The sequence below is a fragment of the Perissodus microlepis genome, chromosome 2 (assembly GCF_051167445.1).
Source record: "Perissodus microlepis isolate ML-2025 ecotype Zambia chromosome 2, ASM5116744v1, whole genome shotgun sequence".
Classification (NCBI taxonomy): Eukaryota; Metazoa; Chordata; class Actinopteri; order Cichliformes; family Cichlidae; genus Perissodus; species Perissodus microlepis.
In genome coordinates, this window is record NC_140462.1 from 29,139,894 (window position 1) to 29,156,493 (window position 16,600).

Consider the following 16,600-nt stretch of genomic DNA (forward strand, 5'->3'; position numbering starts at 1 on the left):
TTTCAATTTATAGATGCAGCTTGATGGGGTTTTATTTGTTTATTGCATGATTGATGCCAGGTTAATAGTTAGACTACATGTCCCTGGATTTAGAGCAGACTTTCAATTTGAACAAAAAAATAAAATAAAATAATGAATTTTGTGTTATTTTGTGGAGTAGTCCTGTTCACATGACTGTGTGAGTTGTATCTAAGAACAACCCCTTAAAAAAAGAAAAGAATAAACTGAGGACAAAAAATATTCAGCACAAAGTCAAAATTTCATGGCAAAACAAACCAACAGTACTGTTTCACAGTCTGTGGCCTGTCGCTGGCAGGACCTAGAAATGTTTATTTTAAAACATACTATTGCTCTAAAATGAGAAAACAAGACTTACTTGGTTGTCAACAACAACCACCATTAAAATCATACCAGATGGATGAGCACCTAATATTTCAATTAAAAAAAATAATGAGATGCACAAGCACAGTAACCATTTCTAGTCATGAAATGAATGAATTAAAAAAAAAAATAAATAAAATCTCCTGTTCAGCCAGCAACTGTTCCACAGAATGGAAATGAACATCAGAGGCGTTGAGAAACATCTGTATTGTGCAACAAGAGAATAAATCATCACTGGATTATTTTGTCATCTACAGTCACAGATGAGTCTGCCTGTCACGAAACAGTCTTATCGGTACCGGCCTTTTTTTCCCCAGCAGTTCACAAGATGTGATGATGCAAACATTCCTCTGTTACCAAAAAATGCAATTTTCCCATACGGGACGATTATGTTAAGAGTTGTGGTTTTGGTTTACCCAGTGTAAGGAGTGACTGATGATGAGAAAACAGTTTGGAAGTGGATGAACGAAAGAAGCTTGATAGCAGTATGTTGAAAATGAATGCACACAGCACCGTGGAGGAAGGGAAGTAAAATCGGTCTGGGTTTACTAAAGGGTGTTTCAGGGTGGAAGTCCACAGTTCCATGCAGTTACTAGAAACTATGGCTAAAATAGTTTAGTGTTGAATGCAGAGTACATGTGAAAAAAATGATTGTGCATATCTCGTCTTTAGCCTGTTGTTAACATTTGAAAGTTGCAGATTTGGCCCATCTAATTTAAGGAACACACCTACACTGGAAAATCTTCTGAAGGAAAATTCATCCCTGAAACCATTAACAGCTCAGTAGTTGAAAAGCTCTCGAAAAGCTTTTAAAGACACTCGCCTAAAACACAACCATCTCAATAATGGCCCAAAAAATAGATGTGTAACATCTGATAAATGGCAGCTACAAAAAAAAAATGTGTTATTCTGTGCAGAGTGATATAGTGGTAGACAACTGTCACAACAGATCACCCGTTCCAAATGTTTTCATCCCATTAAATGGTCATTATCAGTTGTAATCACTTCCATAGATCTCACTAGGAAGCACCATCCTGTGGCTGCTAACAGGCTCGGTAGGCAGTTATCATCTGATCTCATCAGTCATGCACTGAAAGCACATTTTAAATCTGCAATGTAGTCCTCACCCTGGTAACCTGCATGTGGCTAACAACGTGAAAGTGTAGATTTCTAATCAAACCATTATCTTATAACCCGAGCCAAGTAGCGTTGGTATCTTAACCTAAACAGACGGTGTGTAAAAAAGAAATAAGTGGCAACTAAAAATGAAAATAAACAAGTAAACAGTCAGTTAAACTAAAATGCCTTCCTGTCTCTTTGTCAGGACTTTCTCTGCAATTTTAAAAAGGAAGCATTCCCTAGATTTAATCTCAGAAAGACCAGTCTTCACTACTCAGCCTGCTTGAAGTCAGAGGAAGAAGTCTACCTGGGTGTTAACTTATAATGACCACTCTGTGTTCTGAATTTAGTAAAAAGATGCTAAAAATAGTAACACAATAACATACTAACATTTTGTACATGATGCTCTGCAATAAAATGAGTGCTTTTTGTATAACCGTATACAAGCCAAAATTTAGCAGATCACCCCCTGAGCACATGCTTGAATTATAAATGCTGCTTTTTCCTCTGTCCTGTTTTTGAGGATGTCCATTAATTGGAAAGTTGGTGGTCTAAAACCTCCTTAGGCCAGAGGATACTGTATCCCAAACTGCCTCAATGCATTATGTGAGTTTCTACGATAGAAACACTGAACATAACACAAGCTGCACTCAGTTTAAAGCTCCGGGTGGTCACCAAGGCTCAAGAAGTACTCTATAAATGCCAATACATTTTTTTATGAAATAAGAGTTACAATCTCTGCAGAATCATAACAAATTATACAAGGCTGACTGTCACTTTTAAAACTGACTAAATCACCAGTAGTGCACTTTGGTCACGGTACGCTAAAGTTAGCCTTCAGCGTACCGTGACTAAACATGTATCTATTTAGGTGATATTTGATTTTGGGTTTACGGCATACAGTTCCAGCTTCTACAATTAATGACTGAGCCATTCATCTCCCCCCTGGATCAGATGTCACTACAGCTACTGGCAGTAAGAGAGCGAGAGAAGCACTGAGAGAATGATGGAGACGTATCAGGTTTTCAACCTTGCTGCTAGTGTAGATATGAACAGCCATTTCTGGGTAGGGCCTGTCTGAAACCCAATTCCACCACATCTTTAAAAGCTTCAGGAAGTCCCACTGGACTCCATTCAGTTACTTGTGCCACAACCAATTTCCCCTCCGAGCCATTTTACCTTCACCATTTGTCCTCTTTATAGACTAGGTGAGGCAGTGTGTCTGGATCTTTTCCTACCACCCAGCGTTTTGCCCCTATAGCAAAACTGTTAATAAGAACAATCCATGTAAAAGAAAAGAAAAGAAACCCCCCCACCCAAAAAAAAAAAAAAAACAACAGAAATGTTCATAATAAGATGATAAGACAAACAAATGCTTTAATACAGAAACTATGACAGTCACGCTTTCTACCAGGAAAACAGGACGATTTCAGTTAGGTTTAAAGCTTTGCATCACATTAAATGATTGTACAGAGTTTCTCTAGCACTGTTACGGGAATACAGCCACAACGCCGCTGTCAAGAAAAAGTCTTATTCTTCTCCTTTTCATTCTTGAACTGAAAATGCAGACTGTCATTCAAAACCTGAGTGAGTTTCATGACCCAGGAGTCCTTGAAACGTTGACTTAGAATGTGCCATTGAATGTGTCATTTTGAAAATGTCCGATTGTCACTGAGGAAATAGGTTCTGCTTCATTTCCCCCAAAACACCTTTTTTTTGTTTTTTTCTTTTAAATAGAGCAGAGTGGCTTACAATATACTAGGGGGCTAAAACAACAATTTCATTAATGAAATTAGTGTATGAATATAAAAAACTACAACAACTAATGACAGTTGGCCATAATCTAATCAGCCAGTGCAATAGTAAATTACCTTGGTAAATTTAACAATGCATATTTTTCTCTACTTCATTGTTGGCATGAACTGGCTCCTTTTGTATAACTGTTTTCAACACAGTGTATGTGCCGTTTCACTAAGATTAACAAACCTGTGTTAGTCAGGTAGGTAACTTTATATAATTCATGTTTGTCTAACTCTGGGTCTTTAACTCTGCAGGCCCACTATCTGAAACAAATGGTCTCAGCTGCAATCCCTTTAAACCTTTTATTTTGATTGGGTGCCGCATCCAGAACTGTGTCCCAGAGAAACACATTAAGCCTCAGTCAGGCCTACAGATTGGTTGCTGCCTTCCAGGTAACCACCAGTCATGAGCGAAAGATGTATTTCCTGACTAGTGGTGAGTGGTTGCTGGTGAAGTTGCTGTTGTTGTTGCAAGGAGAATACTGCATGAAAAACCTCTTTGTCAGCGTTCTGTTGGTTAGTGGATTGCTGCAGTTACATGGAAGACCCTGACTTCCAACAGCAAAACTTGGAAAAAGTGCAAAAAGCGGAAAAAGTAGTATGTTTGCTTTCAGAATTAAAGCATCACATTACTCCTGCAAAATATCAGTTTCAAAAGCAGCTACTTTTAGTTTGAAGGCTGATGATCACAGCTTGTGATTTCTTAGTTTTACAGTCAGTTGGCAAATAGTTGGAGTGTATTTTTTTGTTATTAGATAACAAGTCAATATCATCCAGGCAAACTGTAGAAACTTAGATACCTGTGTTTGCTAGGAGATTGCTGGCCAGTCTCTAGGACCGTGTGAGTGAGGCCTTATGATATCCATATTTGTATAGAGGAAAGAGAAACCAGCATCTGAAAGTTTTTGTTTAAAGTAGCCTGAGCCTACCTTTTGACATGTTTAAGATGCTGTTGACCAACAAAACACTAGGGGTCATTCTGCTTTCTCACCGATGGAAATGTTACCCTTGGATTAAACTTGGAAGAGAGTGGAGGGTAAAAAAGAAGCTCACAGACATTTACCTGCTCTATTGTTACATAAGCTCAATCAGACATCACAAAGACTTCGTTCTAAGAAGCTTGTCAAGTTTGATCCAACTAATTCAGACTTTTGCATTCTACACACCCAGCATGTCTACAAAAGTCAGCGCTGTGGTGAATGAACAGCTGTATGTTGCGTGCTCTGTACAATGTAATATTCCCATACGACTATTGCCAGATTGCCTTCTTTTCATCTAGTTGCTCACATGAATCTCAGCTAGTGGCACTGAAGCACATTCTCGCAGAAACTAAAACCGCTCAACGTGCAGTTGGTGCTTCATATGCATAATTTAGCACAGAAAACATAAATGTGACAGTCCTGAATAAAGCAGTTGGCTTTATTCTGAACATCTGAGCTAATTATCAACCCCATACAGTCTCACACAGCACAGCGGATCCACCCTCCACAAGCTCCTTTGCAACATATGCTTAGTAAACACTTTCAGGGCCTTCTTCTCCTCTGTGACTGTGGTCAAGCATTAACTTTAATCTGCCAGTACCTTCAGATCCCCCTTCGGCATCACACACACACACACACACACATTTTCACCTTCGTAAAACTGAAAAGGTTATATTTAAGAGGGGGCTAGCTTTTTGGCACATTTCCGATCAACTCTTGCGTTTTAAATGCCTCCCACGTTCGTACAAACCCAAAGAACGACCTCAGTGGACTCCCGCTGTACAGCCGGAACAGTTCTGCTCCACGGCCTAAAGTGACGGCCTCGAGATCAGAGTGGCCGTAGGTGTGTTATGCAAGCCTAATGGATAAAAAGATCATTGTTTTCAAGACGCCTACAGGGATATTTCATGTAACAGATCCACTTGTGAAATCGCAGCTTTTTAACATTTGAGTCTTGGCTTCAGAGGTGGTGAACACTGCTGTGAGAGGGGAACATGAGTCTTAAGTCCTCTGAAGGTGCCATAAATAATTATTTTCAAGCCTCACTCAAAAACTAAAGTACTATGCAATATGGTTAAATCAGAAAAAGCAGGAATTATCCAAGAAGAAGACTAATGAAATGGTTTGTGTTACTTGAGCTTTTCAACTATTCTAAAATGGTGATGACGATAACGCTTTCTACCCAAGGTTATTGAACCTACTGTGATACAGGTCAAAAGCTTTAAAAGGACATGACTTATGCTAATCTTTTAATTATGATGAGGAATTCATACAATTTAGTCAAGGTGTCTCTACTTGCAAAGTACAAGTGTTACAGTGTAAGCTACTATAATGTGGTTTTACACAGCTTCAAACCATGCCTATGTATCCCGCTTTTTACCCTATGACAGCTGGGATAGGCTCTAGCTTCCCCTCTATGTAACCCTTAATTGAATAAGTGTATTAGGAATGGACAGATGTACATTCACCTTTTTGCAGTGTTGGTGATATAGTTTGAGAATTTCGTGTAAAAATGTATTTTAATAAAAACGGTTTATAATTTGTAATGACGACATGTATTTTATTCTCGACCTAGTCACCTAATGCAGCGGTCCCCAACCCCCGGGCCTCGGACCGGTACCGGTCCGTGAGTCGTTTGGCACCGGGCCGCGAGAGTTGAGGCTCAGGTGTGAAATGTATAGTTTTCAGGGTTTTTATCGGTTTTCAGCGTTATTTTGTTATCGTTTTTATCGTTAACTCGGTTTTCCTGGGTCTTTTCACGTGTGTTATGAATAAATCTTCTTTTTTTCAGTACCGGTACTAGTTTTATTTTGTTGTATTTATCCGCGACACCTTAAAGGCCGGTCCATGAAAATATTGTCGGGCATAAACCGGTCCGTGGCGCAAAAAAGGTTGGGGACCGCTGACCTAATGTATTTCTCTTGAACTGCAGAGAAGTCATGTTGATGTCCCAGCAACATTCTTGTACATGAGAATTAACCAATTTGCATAGGTAAATGTTAAAATGACTATCTGTATTAAATAACTGATTTAAAAAAAAAAAAAGATATAAAATAAAATTAAATAGTTATAACAAAAACATAAGTACAATCTGTTTTTGAAACCAAAGAAACAATGATAAAGTTACAATTTTCTTTAGTGAAATCGCATAACTGCATGCAAACATTTGCTGCTGTGCAACATTTTTACAAGCCAATTTTAATAAAAGTTAGCAAAAAGCTGATAAGACAGGAAACAAATCTTGGTGAGAGAGACATTTGTCTCTTCATTTTAAACTGGCTTGGAAGGGAAGCGGATGCTTGCATGTTACTGCCTTCAAACAGCATTCAAAATGGCCGATGATCTTACCTGCTTCTGGGCAGGAACATGGATTCTTTGATGAAAACTGAGCCAGACAACAGGATGTACCAGCAGCTTCCTATGTCATCAGGGCTGAAAGACAGAAAGAGATACATTAGTTCAGAATGTATTAATGGTGATATTTTGACACGAAGCAGCCAAAAATATAATTAAGGTTGATGAACAAAATGAGAATTTTTGTAGATTTGGATAGATGAGCCTATAACTGATGAAAAAACAAAAAAAAACAAAAACCCCAAATGCTCTGGGTCTCAATCTGTTATTTGCAGGATGCGTAAAACAAACAGGATCCAAAGGGTTAGCAAATCAACATCCTACTGGCATCGTAAGACACCGCCAGGCATCCTAATGCATCACAGCTATTCTGGCTATTAAAAACAGATTTGCAAGTAAGGTCAAATATTTCATTTGATTTGTTGCTGTGGATAATAAAAAGAAAAAACAATTCTTGACAGAAATTCCCAAAAGGGGTCCCTGCTTAATCTATGCCACTACATGAAAGGGTCACCGTGGGGCATGGATTTCATCATCAGTGGGTGTACAAGGCTCTCTGCAGACTTTTATGCACAACAACTACGCTACAAGGCCACCAAAAGCACAAAGATCCTCCAGGTAGACTACAGAGTAGTATAATAAGAACAAGTAGTCATCTGTGGAGTCTGCAGCTATCTTTGTGATTGCCCACAAGGCAGAACACTCCCTGCTTTTACCCTCTACGACAGTAAATTGAAAATGTTTATGTACAAATCAATATATCGATGGAGATTATTTGCTGTGTCAGTTTACTTATCACCATTTTCTGTGCAGGTACTGTGTCTTAATGCATCAGTGATGCAAGACTGCTTGCTGCGCCAAATGATTAATAAAATTACAAAAAATGTAAAAAAGCGAGAAACTGAAAGGAAGGGAGAGAGAGAACTGAATGAACTGAAGACTCATTTCTGTCCCCACACAAACAGGAAAATGGGCCTCTGAAATAAACTCACACTGACCTCTGGATGATGCAGCTGATTGTCAAGTCATTTTCCAGAAATGACAGGTAAAAAAAAAAACAAAAAACAAAAAAACAACAATACTAAACATCAAGACTGTGTACTTTTTTTCAGCTTTAAGGATTGTGTGGCAGTTCATGTGAACCACAGGCCTTATTAAGGAACATCAAAAGACTCCACTGAGGAGAATTTGCCTACAGATAAACAACTCACTAAATATAATTTTCAGAAATCACATTCGGTACGTCAGTGTTAATAAACTACGCTGCTAATGTTGAAAGGATATCCTCAGATTTTAAAATTCATCTGTTTTGTCTCTGTAATCATCTCGCTTATCCTTGGGTCTTCACAGATACCGCAGGGATTGCGCTGAGATAATCTCAAAAGGATGAACCTCATTCTGTGGTACATGCAGGATTATCAAAGAGACATACATATTAACCTGATGAGAATGTAAACAAAGAAAGAAAGAAAGAAAGAAAGAAAGAAAGAAAGAACAATAATCATAAATAATAATAATGCTTGCTTTCGTCTATACGCAATCAATTCAATGCAGAGCGCTTCAAGGTGAGTCAACATATATAACTGCTGTGCTGGTGAGATAAAGTACAAGGAAGCAAAATGCTGCTGTACCAGCATAAATTGTGAGTTATGTGTTGCTGGATTTAGTTAAGTATAAGCTTATATCAAAACAGATTACACTGGAGACACTGTGCTGCACTTTTCAGGTAATTACAACAGTGATCAGTGAAATTTTTGACTGCTTTGTGAGTCCTAAAAAAAAAAAAAAAGCCATCGCTGACGGCCTTGTCAATCAGATGTGTTGGGAAACGCACCTCTGACAGTAAAGAAGAAGCAAAAATCCAGAGAAGGAAATATTCCCATCACATGTAACACTGATACCAACCTTCAGCAGTATGGGAAATCTGACATGAATCATGAAGTCCTAGCAGTTATGGGCAAAAATAAACATTCCAGTACTTGTAAACTGCTGTAATTTATGCTACCATAACTTAATGTCACCATAGCAGTTATGGTTACTTTGTTAGTTAATATCTCTCGGCTGGCCTGGGAACGCCTTAGTGTTCTCCCGGATAAGCTGGAGGAGATGGCTGGGGAGAGGTCTGGCTTCTCTGCGTAGGCTGCTGCCCCCGCGCCCCGGATAAAGCGGAAGAAGATGGATGGATGTTAGTTAATGTTTCCAAATTGATCTGTTAATTACACAATTTAAAGCTGGTTGAACATCAAAGAAGCTGAACATCTGCAGAAATCAAATCTTGTACTTGAAGTTTCTCTGGTGTTAATAAGACATCAGCTTGAGTTATTATTTCTGAGCATAAACCTGGTTCAAGTAAGACGTTTTAATTGGCAAGATAATGGAAATTAATAACCAGTCACATCTGCAAAGTGGGACTGGTTTTTACTAACAGAAAGGTAAAAGATGGGTGCCCTTATTATACATCTTCTTCACAGAAACGTATATCCACACCCACCATCACTGTGCTGACTGAGTTTTTTCCTCTTTTAATCAAAGGGAACAAAGTCTTGCCCCTCCTTCCTCCTCTCCACATTTTCCTTGCACAACTAATGAGGCTGCAGACAGCACACCCTACTGACACACAGCAAATTCTCCCTCCACAATCATCCCTTCTCTTTTCCCCCTTTTCTCCACTGATCTCCATCTGGTTCCCTGCAGACTCGTTCAGTCCTTTATATGGTTCTTCTTTGCATTTGGATACGACACGAAATGAAATGTTCAATTATTAATTGCCGGCATGTAGGGAGGCAAGCGAGGGAAGCACCTCACATGGCTGAGGAGTAGGAGGAGAAGATACAAGACCAAAAAAGTAGGAGATAGAAGACTCTTATGTGGAGCGACAGCTTGACTGAACTGGGTCATGAGTACTGGGAGCGGTAGTCAAATGCTAAGCATCATCCACCAAAACCCTCACAGGGAAACCTTTAACAGTGGGGGATCTGGTTGATCGCCATGGAGGCAGCATCAGGGGTAAAATGGGGACAAAATTTTATGACAGACTTTCACAAAATTAGGTTTGACTTTTACAAACTGTTTCATTCAAGAATAATTGCCTTTTGCAAATAGTAAAGGGAATCATAGTTGGCTCTTAGAAAAAATATTTTACAGGCTCAAAAATTCACGGTTTAACTGTTCTGAACATCATGGTTTGGGGGTTTTCCCGTTTTCCTAGTGTGCTACAGATTTTTTATAAAAGAGTTACTAAGCCCAAAGTCCACACCAACATTTCAGTACATTTCTTTTATTAGATGGTCTGACTTTATAACACACATTACAGTTGTCAAAAAAAAAAAGTCTTTACATTTCTGCAAGTGTAGTTTTTGACTTTCATTAAATTAACTGCGAATGCAAGTCTTTCTATGCAACAGAATATTGTAAAATAAATACATAAAAAAGGCCAATTTTCTATATATATTATTGCACATATTATTACAACACACACACAAACAAACAATCAGGAGTTTCAAAACACTAGAAGTGTTTCTACACTCGCATTGAGGGACATATAAGCAACTCTGACTATTTTAACTTGTCATGCTGCTTTCACCATGGACTCGGGAGACTGGCAGTCTCACAATGTTGTGTTGATATTTTGAAATAAAGCATTCAAAGTTTTCAACTGTCCAACAAACACAAAATTAAAAAAGAAAAAAGAAAAAAGGTCAGGAGACGACAGAGTCTACTGGTCAATGTCCAGCGCTTAAAACTTCTGACCAAACTACTTTTTTTGCATAACTCCAAAATATTTCCTTTCAAGACAGGATATAACAAAAAAAAAAAAAAAAAAAAAAAATCTTATTCTAAAAATAAACATCCATCTGTCACTTTTCTGTCATTAAAAAGCAGCTCTACCAGATACTTAGCAAATGACTAACGTCTCCATGTCACTGCCACACAAGCTGAACAGAATTTACTGGAATGAATAATTATATAAGCTGACTGGTCGCTGGGCTGTGATGAGTTTTTCAGCTCTTTCTCCCAGAGTTTTCCTTCATCTACCTTCCCATGACGCCGTTTATGAAGGAAAGCAGCTTCACACTGTCACATGGAACAGGAGCTGCCTGTGAGGGCAACTTTCCGACAGCTGCTCCCTCTGAACCTTAGCCAGGGGTTAAAATATCACAGTCTGTTAAGTGTTCTTCTTTAATATTGTCAGAATGTATTGGATAAAATATAATGTTTTCTCCTCGACAGAAATGAGTAAGTGGCTTCAGCAAATCATTTTTAAAAACACTAATTAAAACAAAAAAAATAATTCATTGATTTACTAAAAAAGAAAAAGAAAAAAGAAAAAGCCAACAATTATTTTCAGTAGTCTGTCCTCAGTTCATTATGACGAACATTATCTGCTTTTTTACAATTACTGTCCATTCAAAGTGCCAAGGCAATTTTAATTTGTCCAACCAAAAACAAAACAAAATGCAGAAATTGCACAGGATCAGAAGTTAATGTGAAACCACATTAATGGATTCAAATATATATATATAATAATATAATGCTCGTTTTTATGGTACTGTAGTTGTGTTAATTTGTGTAGGTATTTGCCTACAGAGGGGAGATTTCAACCAAGACTATGTTCACCATTGCAGTTCTCCAAAAAACCTACCAGCGCATAACTCAAATAACTCAACTATACTGCTCGAATGCTGCCTGGGGAAGGGAAGGGAGTGACAGCAGTGATGACTAGTAACAGGAGAGGTATCTCTCACACACACACACACACACACACACACACACACACACACACACACACACAAAACCCCAAAAAAAACCCTGAACTTCAGCTCTTTGCATGTTATAACTCTGCTCTTCTCCACAGTGGCTAAAGGACCGACAACAGCACAACCAAAGTAGCCCATAAACCAGCTGTTCTTTAGTCACTGCCTCTATCTGGCAACCAATGCTCTCTGCAGATAGCTCCCTGTGGTCTGCAATGCACAATGCCCTGCAAATGCATACAGTTGGATTTTTCACTCAGCAGAGGGTCAAAAGTCAAGGGTTTCATTTATAGAGCTGACATGGAAGAGGTTAAAGACCAGCCAGATGATGCTAACCCTCTTCACCAGCCAATGTGCCAGGTCAGCCACCACCGAGGGTTTAGCACTTTAATCTTCGGATGGTAAATCCAGAGAGGTTCAGACTTGCAGAATGCAGGATGTGATGTTTTCATGTGATACCGAATGTGTCTTTATGAGTGTGCAGCCCAAGGCAGTACTTTTTAAAACTATCACCCTTATCATCCAATCGTTACTGCAGGCCTGCCAACAGCCATGCAGGGCCTGCAAAGTTATAAGCGTGGAAGTCATTACAAAGGTCACTTCAGCAGGACTGCATGTTTGCTGAACAGAAAGAAATATACAAATAGACAGCTGGGATTCAGTTCTATGTAAAATGTCCTTTTGAATATGTACTCCCTTGACAGAAGCAGTCAACTTTAGCTCCAACTAAAAAATATATAAATAAATAAATAAATAAATAAAGTCTCTCAAATGTCTTGGAAATTATTCTGACATTCGATTAATTGTCACTGTAGACCAACTTTAAATGTGGTTTACATTTTTTTTTAAACTAATTTCTTTAGTATTGTAATGCTTTACACTATATGTGGTTTTCTGGGATACAACTTAATATTGATACTATCGAAATTTAATTCCCCCATTAACTTTTAGAGCCCTCATTTTGCAGCCTATTTATTGCCACTGTTATAAACAGATGAGGAGATGAAGAGACTGGTAAAAGCTTGTGTTTTCAGTATAGCAGGCTGATTAAAACCCTGCAGGGAAAGCTCAGTCTGATCGTCTGCTGTTTAATACACAGCTCTTATAAGGGAGAGCCTTGACCATTTTTATAGGTTAATACAGCTTGGCACGCATATACAAATACATGCAAACACACAGCTGTACACAGACGCAACCAGAAACATTGGCGTAAGCGTGCACAGTTGTGCAAATCAAATGAGGCAAAAACAAAATAGCATGCTGCGTTTCTGTGCTTTAGCTCAGGGGTAAATTAGCACACTACCAGCAGTTATGCTCTCCGCTTTGTTTGTGACCACACCAAGGAGCTAGTGCTGAAAATGACCGTTTCATGTGAAATTTTATCCACATTTTTTTCCCCCATTGTTTTCATTTTCATAAAGATGTTTGACAACACTGAAACTCTAGAGAAAGACAGCAGCTCAAGAGCTTCTTTCCCAGTTCAGTGAGAAAATACTGTATTAATGTACTTTAAAGGTCCTATCTGACAACATTCAGTAGACTTTAAAATTCTTTCACAGTGTTTATTTGGTGGTTGTTTATTTCAGAAGTTTCCTCATCCACAGCTTTCAAGCATCAAATAAGGAGGTCTGATTTGTGGACCTTTATTTTTAATTTGCCAGGTATGGATATTCGGGGTTGATTCAATCAAAGAGCAAACTTTAAACAAAACCTCGATCTTTTTGCCAGTGTAGGTAAGTAGCCTTGGTACTAACACACTAGTGAAAGTAAACACATTCAGTAAATAAGGACACAAATTTTGTAATTTATGTCACCACCACCACTTAAAGTGCCTACTCATACTCAACCGCAGATTTATGTTATGTTAACAGTTTTATGTTAACAGTTTTAACATAGCCTCACAACCAACAAAGCACATAACAGTACAGTTACCTGCAAAGGCCTACACAAAGACAAAAGTAAGGAATCAAAATGTACAAGACATTTCATTTTCAGCAACACTTCAAACTATTTTAGACAATTATTGCTATTTAAATAGCATTAGCACTACTGCAACCTCTATACTGTCAGTCCAGTCAGAGAATGTGTTAACCACACATTACTAGTAATAATAATAATTTGGTTTTTCTGAAGCAATAAAAAGCAGTCAGGTTTAACATTTATTAATGATGACTTTGCAAACAGTTACTGTAAGGGGCTATGATGACATTAAAATACATTTTAACAACTTAGGTTAAAAGTGAACGAGCTAATTAACTGCTTATGTCAATATAAAGTTACATATATTATACTTGAAAGCTATATTTGAAAGTTGCGTTTTCATCTAAAAACGCTCCGCATTACACTATCGTTTTCAGTCGTTTTCACAGAGTTGTGCGTCCACATCGAAACGGCCGAAAACGTTCCAGCGCTGCGCATGCGTGAAACGCAAGACGATTCGACCTGCCTCATTTCTGTCTGCCGTTTATTTACTTTTCAGGTCTTTGAAACGTCGCGGCAAAATGTCGAGGAAAAGCACCGAGTTTTTTAAATGGACTAACAATGAGGTGGCGTTATTGCTGCAAGTAACACAAAAGTACAAAGTTGCAAAAGCGATTGAGAGTTAAAGAATTTGAAGAAAAAGCTATCTGGAGCATGTACTGACTGATATTAATCTTTAATAGGACTGTCAAAATTGAGAGCAAACAAAACAACTGCTGTATAATGCCCTCTGCTATCTTTGTTTATTTGGTCACATGACTGCATCACATGACTAAAATGCATCATTGTTTTATAAATTGTCCGTTTTCGTGTGTCCACACTGCGACGGGACAGCTGCGTTTTTCCTTGAGGAAAGCCCACCACGTCCACACTGCGACGCGAAAGCACCGTTTTCAAATGTATGAGTTTTCAAAACTGTATTTTAGGCTACGTCCACACTAGCCCGGATAGATTTGAAAACTGTGTTTTCATGTGAAAACGCTCCGCGTCCACACTAGCGTTTTCAGTTGTTTTCACAGAGTCGTGCGTCCACACTGAAACGGATGAAAACGCTTACGTTCCAGCCCTGCGCATGCGCAAGAGCGAGTGAGAATTAAAGAATTTGAAGAAAAGCTATCTGGAGCATGTACAAACTGATATTAATCTTTAATAGGACTGTCAAAATTGAGAGCAAACAAAACAACTACTGTATAATGCCCTCCACTATCTTTGTTTATTTGGTCACATGACTGCATCACATGACTAAAATGCATCATTGTTTTATAAATTGTCCGTTTTCGTGTGTCCACACTGCGACGGGACAGCTGCGTTTTTCCTTGAGGAAAGCCCACGTCCACACGTACACGGGTATTTTTGAAAACGGAGATTTTCCGTTTTCGTTTTAAAAAATAATCCCGTCCACACGTAAAGGCAGAAATGAAGGAAAACGCTGCTAGGAACATGCCAAAGCAACAGGTGGCGATATATTTCCTAACCGTGTAAAAATGTTGGCCAATCAGAAGTCTAGAAGCCTCGGTGGGAAAAAGTAAACAAGGATGGGGGACAGAAGCAGAACCCAGTCGTATGTGTGGAGGGACAGTAACTGTGTGTGTATATGTAAGCATTTAAACACTGCAGAGAGTACAATTAACAGTAATAGTATTGTAGAAATTCATTTCACCGAAACAATAACGTGGCGCACAGTGTGACGTCAAAAAAGGCGCACACCTTTGACGCTGCGTTTTCTCCGTTTTTCCCGTCCACACGTAAATGCAAAAACGGAGTTTTCAAAAATATCCACCCTGGCCGGAGTTTTTAAAAATCTCCGTTTACAGTGACCGAAAACGCCGTTTACATGTGGACGAAAGGTGCAAACGCATAGAAAAATCTGCGTTTTCAAAAATACCCGGGTACGTGTGGACGTAGCCTTAGTGTTTCTGAGTGTGTGTACAGTAAGTGGTGTGGGGCACCTAAAGGAATGTTGCTGAAGCTGGACTGTACTGTGGCCACCATTTAGTCTGCATTCCTATTGTTCAATCAGCTCCCCCACTGCCAAGTGGGCTTCTAATGAGGTGTTGACTCTTCCACACCATCCATCAACACACACAAACACATACACACACACGCACGCACACACACATACGGGGGATACGAAGGCAGGAAAAGGGATGTTGTCCCCTCTGTAGCCCCCCGAGACACTGACAGAGTTAATTAACTGTCTTAATTCTCACTCTGGGTGTTTGGAAGACTTAGATACGTGACAGCAGTCAAACACTGTGTGTGTTTTGTGCTTACCACAGTTGTGCCAGCTTTTTCAAAATGGATCCAACACACACACGTGCTCTCTGAAAGCTGTCAATGCAGCTTTCTGATCACATTAACCCTCCAAACAGATAGCTCACAGGAGGAAGAATGTAAGCATCACCACTAGTGCCTTGCTGGCTCTCTCCAAACTGAAGAAAATGCTTTAAAGAGCTATTCCAGCTTTCGTTGACAATTTAGATCAGTCACTTATTGAATCGCACTGAAATATGACTGGATATCATTTCTATGTTTGCTATCCTTCAGTTGTGCTATAGAGTGATCTGCCTCATACTGCTTCTGCACCTTAATGACATTTATTTTTATTAAGTCACCGGGGTTACTCTTCTGTATGCAGTCAGCATGTTTCTTCCCATCAATAACCGATTTGTATCCTGAAGCAAAGGGTGCTTTGATTACAAAGAACTGAAAATACTGTTACATTGTCTACCCATCGTTTTTTTGCTTTGTTCATGCGGCTCTGGACAAAGCAGATAGAAACAGTACTTACTAGTATAGCACTTCATTGGCCTCATGTCTCTCATAACGCACAGTCTCACACATGATCCTGGAGAGAGAGAGAGAGGAAACAGAGGGAAGAAAGAATCACAGTTAGGCCTCATATTTGTGTTTGAGTGAATTTATGATCAAATGTTATCAAATGTTATGTTATTATAAATCTATAACTAGCAAATTTCTGCATATCCTAGAGTCACCTTTAGCAACAGTCACTGACAGTCAGAATACCTGCTGCTGATTATAATTAAAATTTAGAGTGCTGGGAGTTATAAAGAGTTGCAAGGTTGTCCATGTTAACCGGTTCACAGCGTATGGTTCTGGTTGTTGCAGTGCATTATGGTCTATCGAGGCTTTTGCTGATCGGTGAAGTGAGTTGTTTTTGCCTCATTATTTTCTAATTTTTCTTGGTTAAATTGCACTTGGTATATAACTG

The 16,600-nt window shown here is 38.9% G+C and overlaps 1 protein-coding gene across 8 annotated transcripts in view; it reads right to left on the reverse strand.

Annotated features, from left to right (window-relative positions):
- Positions 1 to 16,600, reverse strand: part of rapgef2b (Rap guanine nucleotide exchange factor 2b) — a 109,911-nt gene that overhangs the window by 61,186 nt on the left and 32,125 nt on the right. For all 8 annotated transcript variants that reach the window (XM_084954569.1, XM_084954543.1, XM_084954532.1 and 5 more), the window contains exons 3-4: positions 16,160 to 16,216; positions 6,629 to 6,712 (exon numbers count right to left, since the gene is read on the reverse strand). In XM_084954569.1, the coding sequence (XP_084810695.1) occupies positions 6,629 to 6,712; positions 16,160 to 16,216 (141 nt within the window). The remainder of the gene's footprint in view (positions 1 to 6,628; positions 6,713 to 16,159; positions 16,217 to 16,600) is intronic.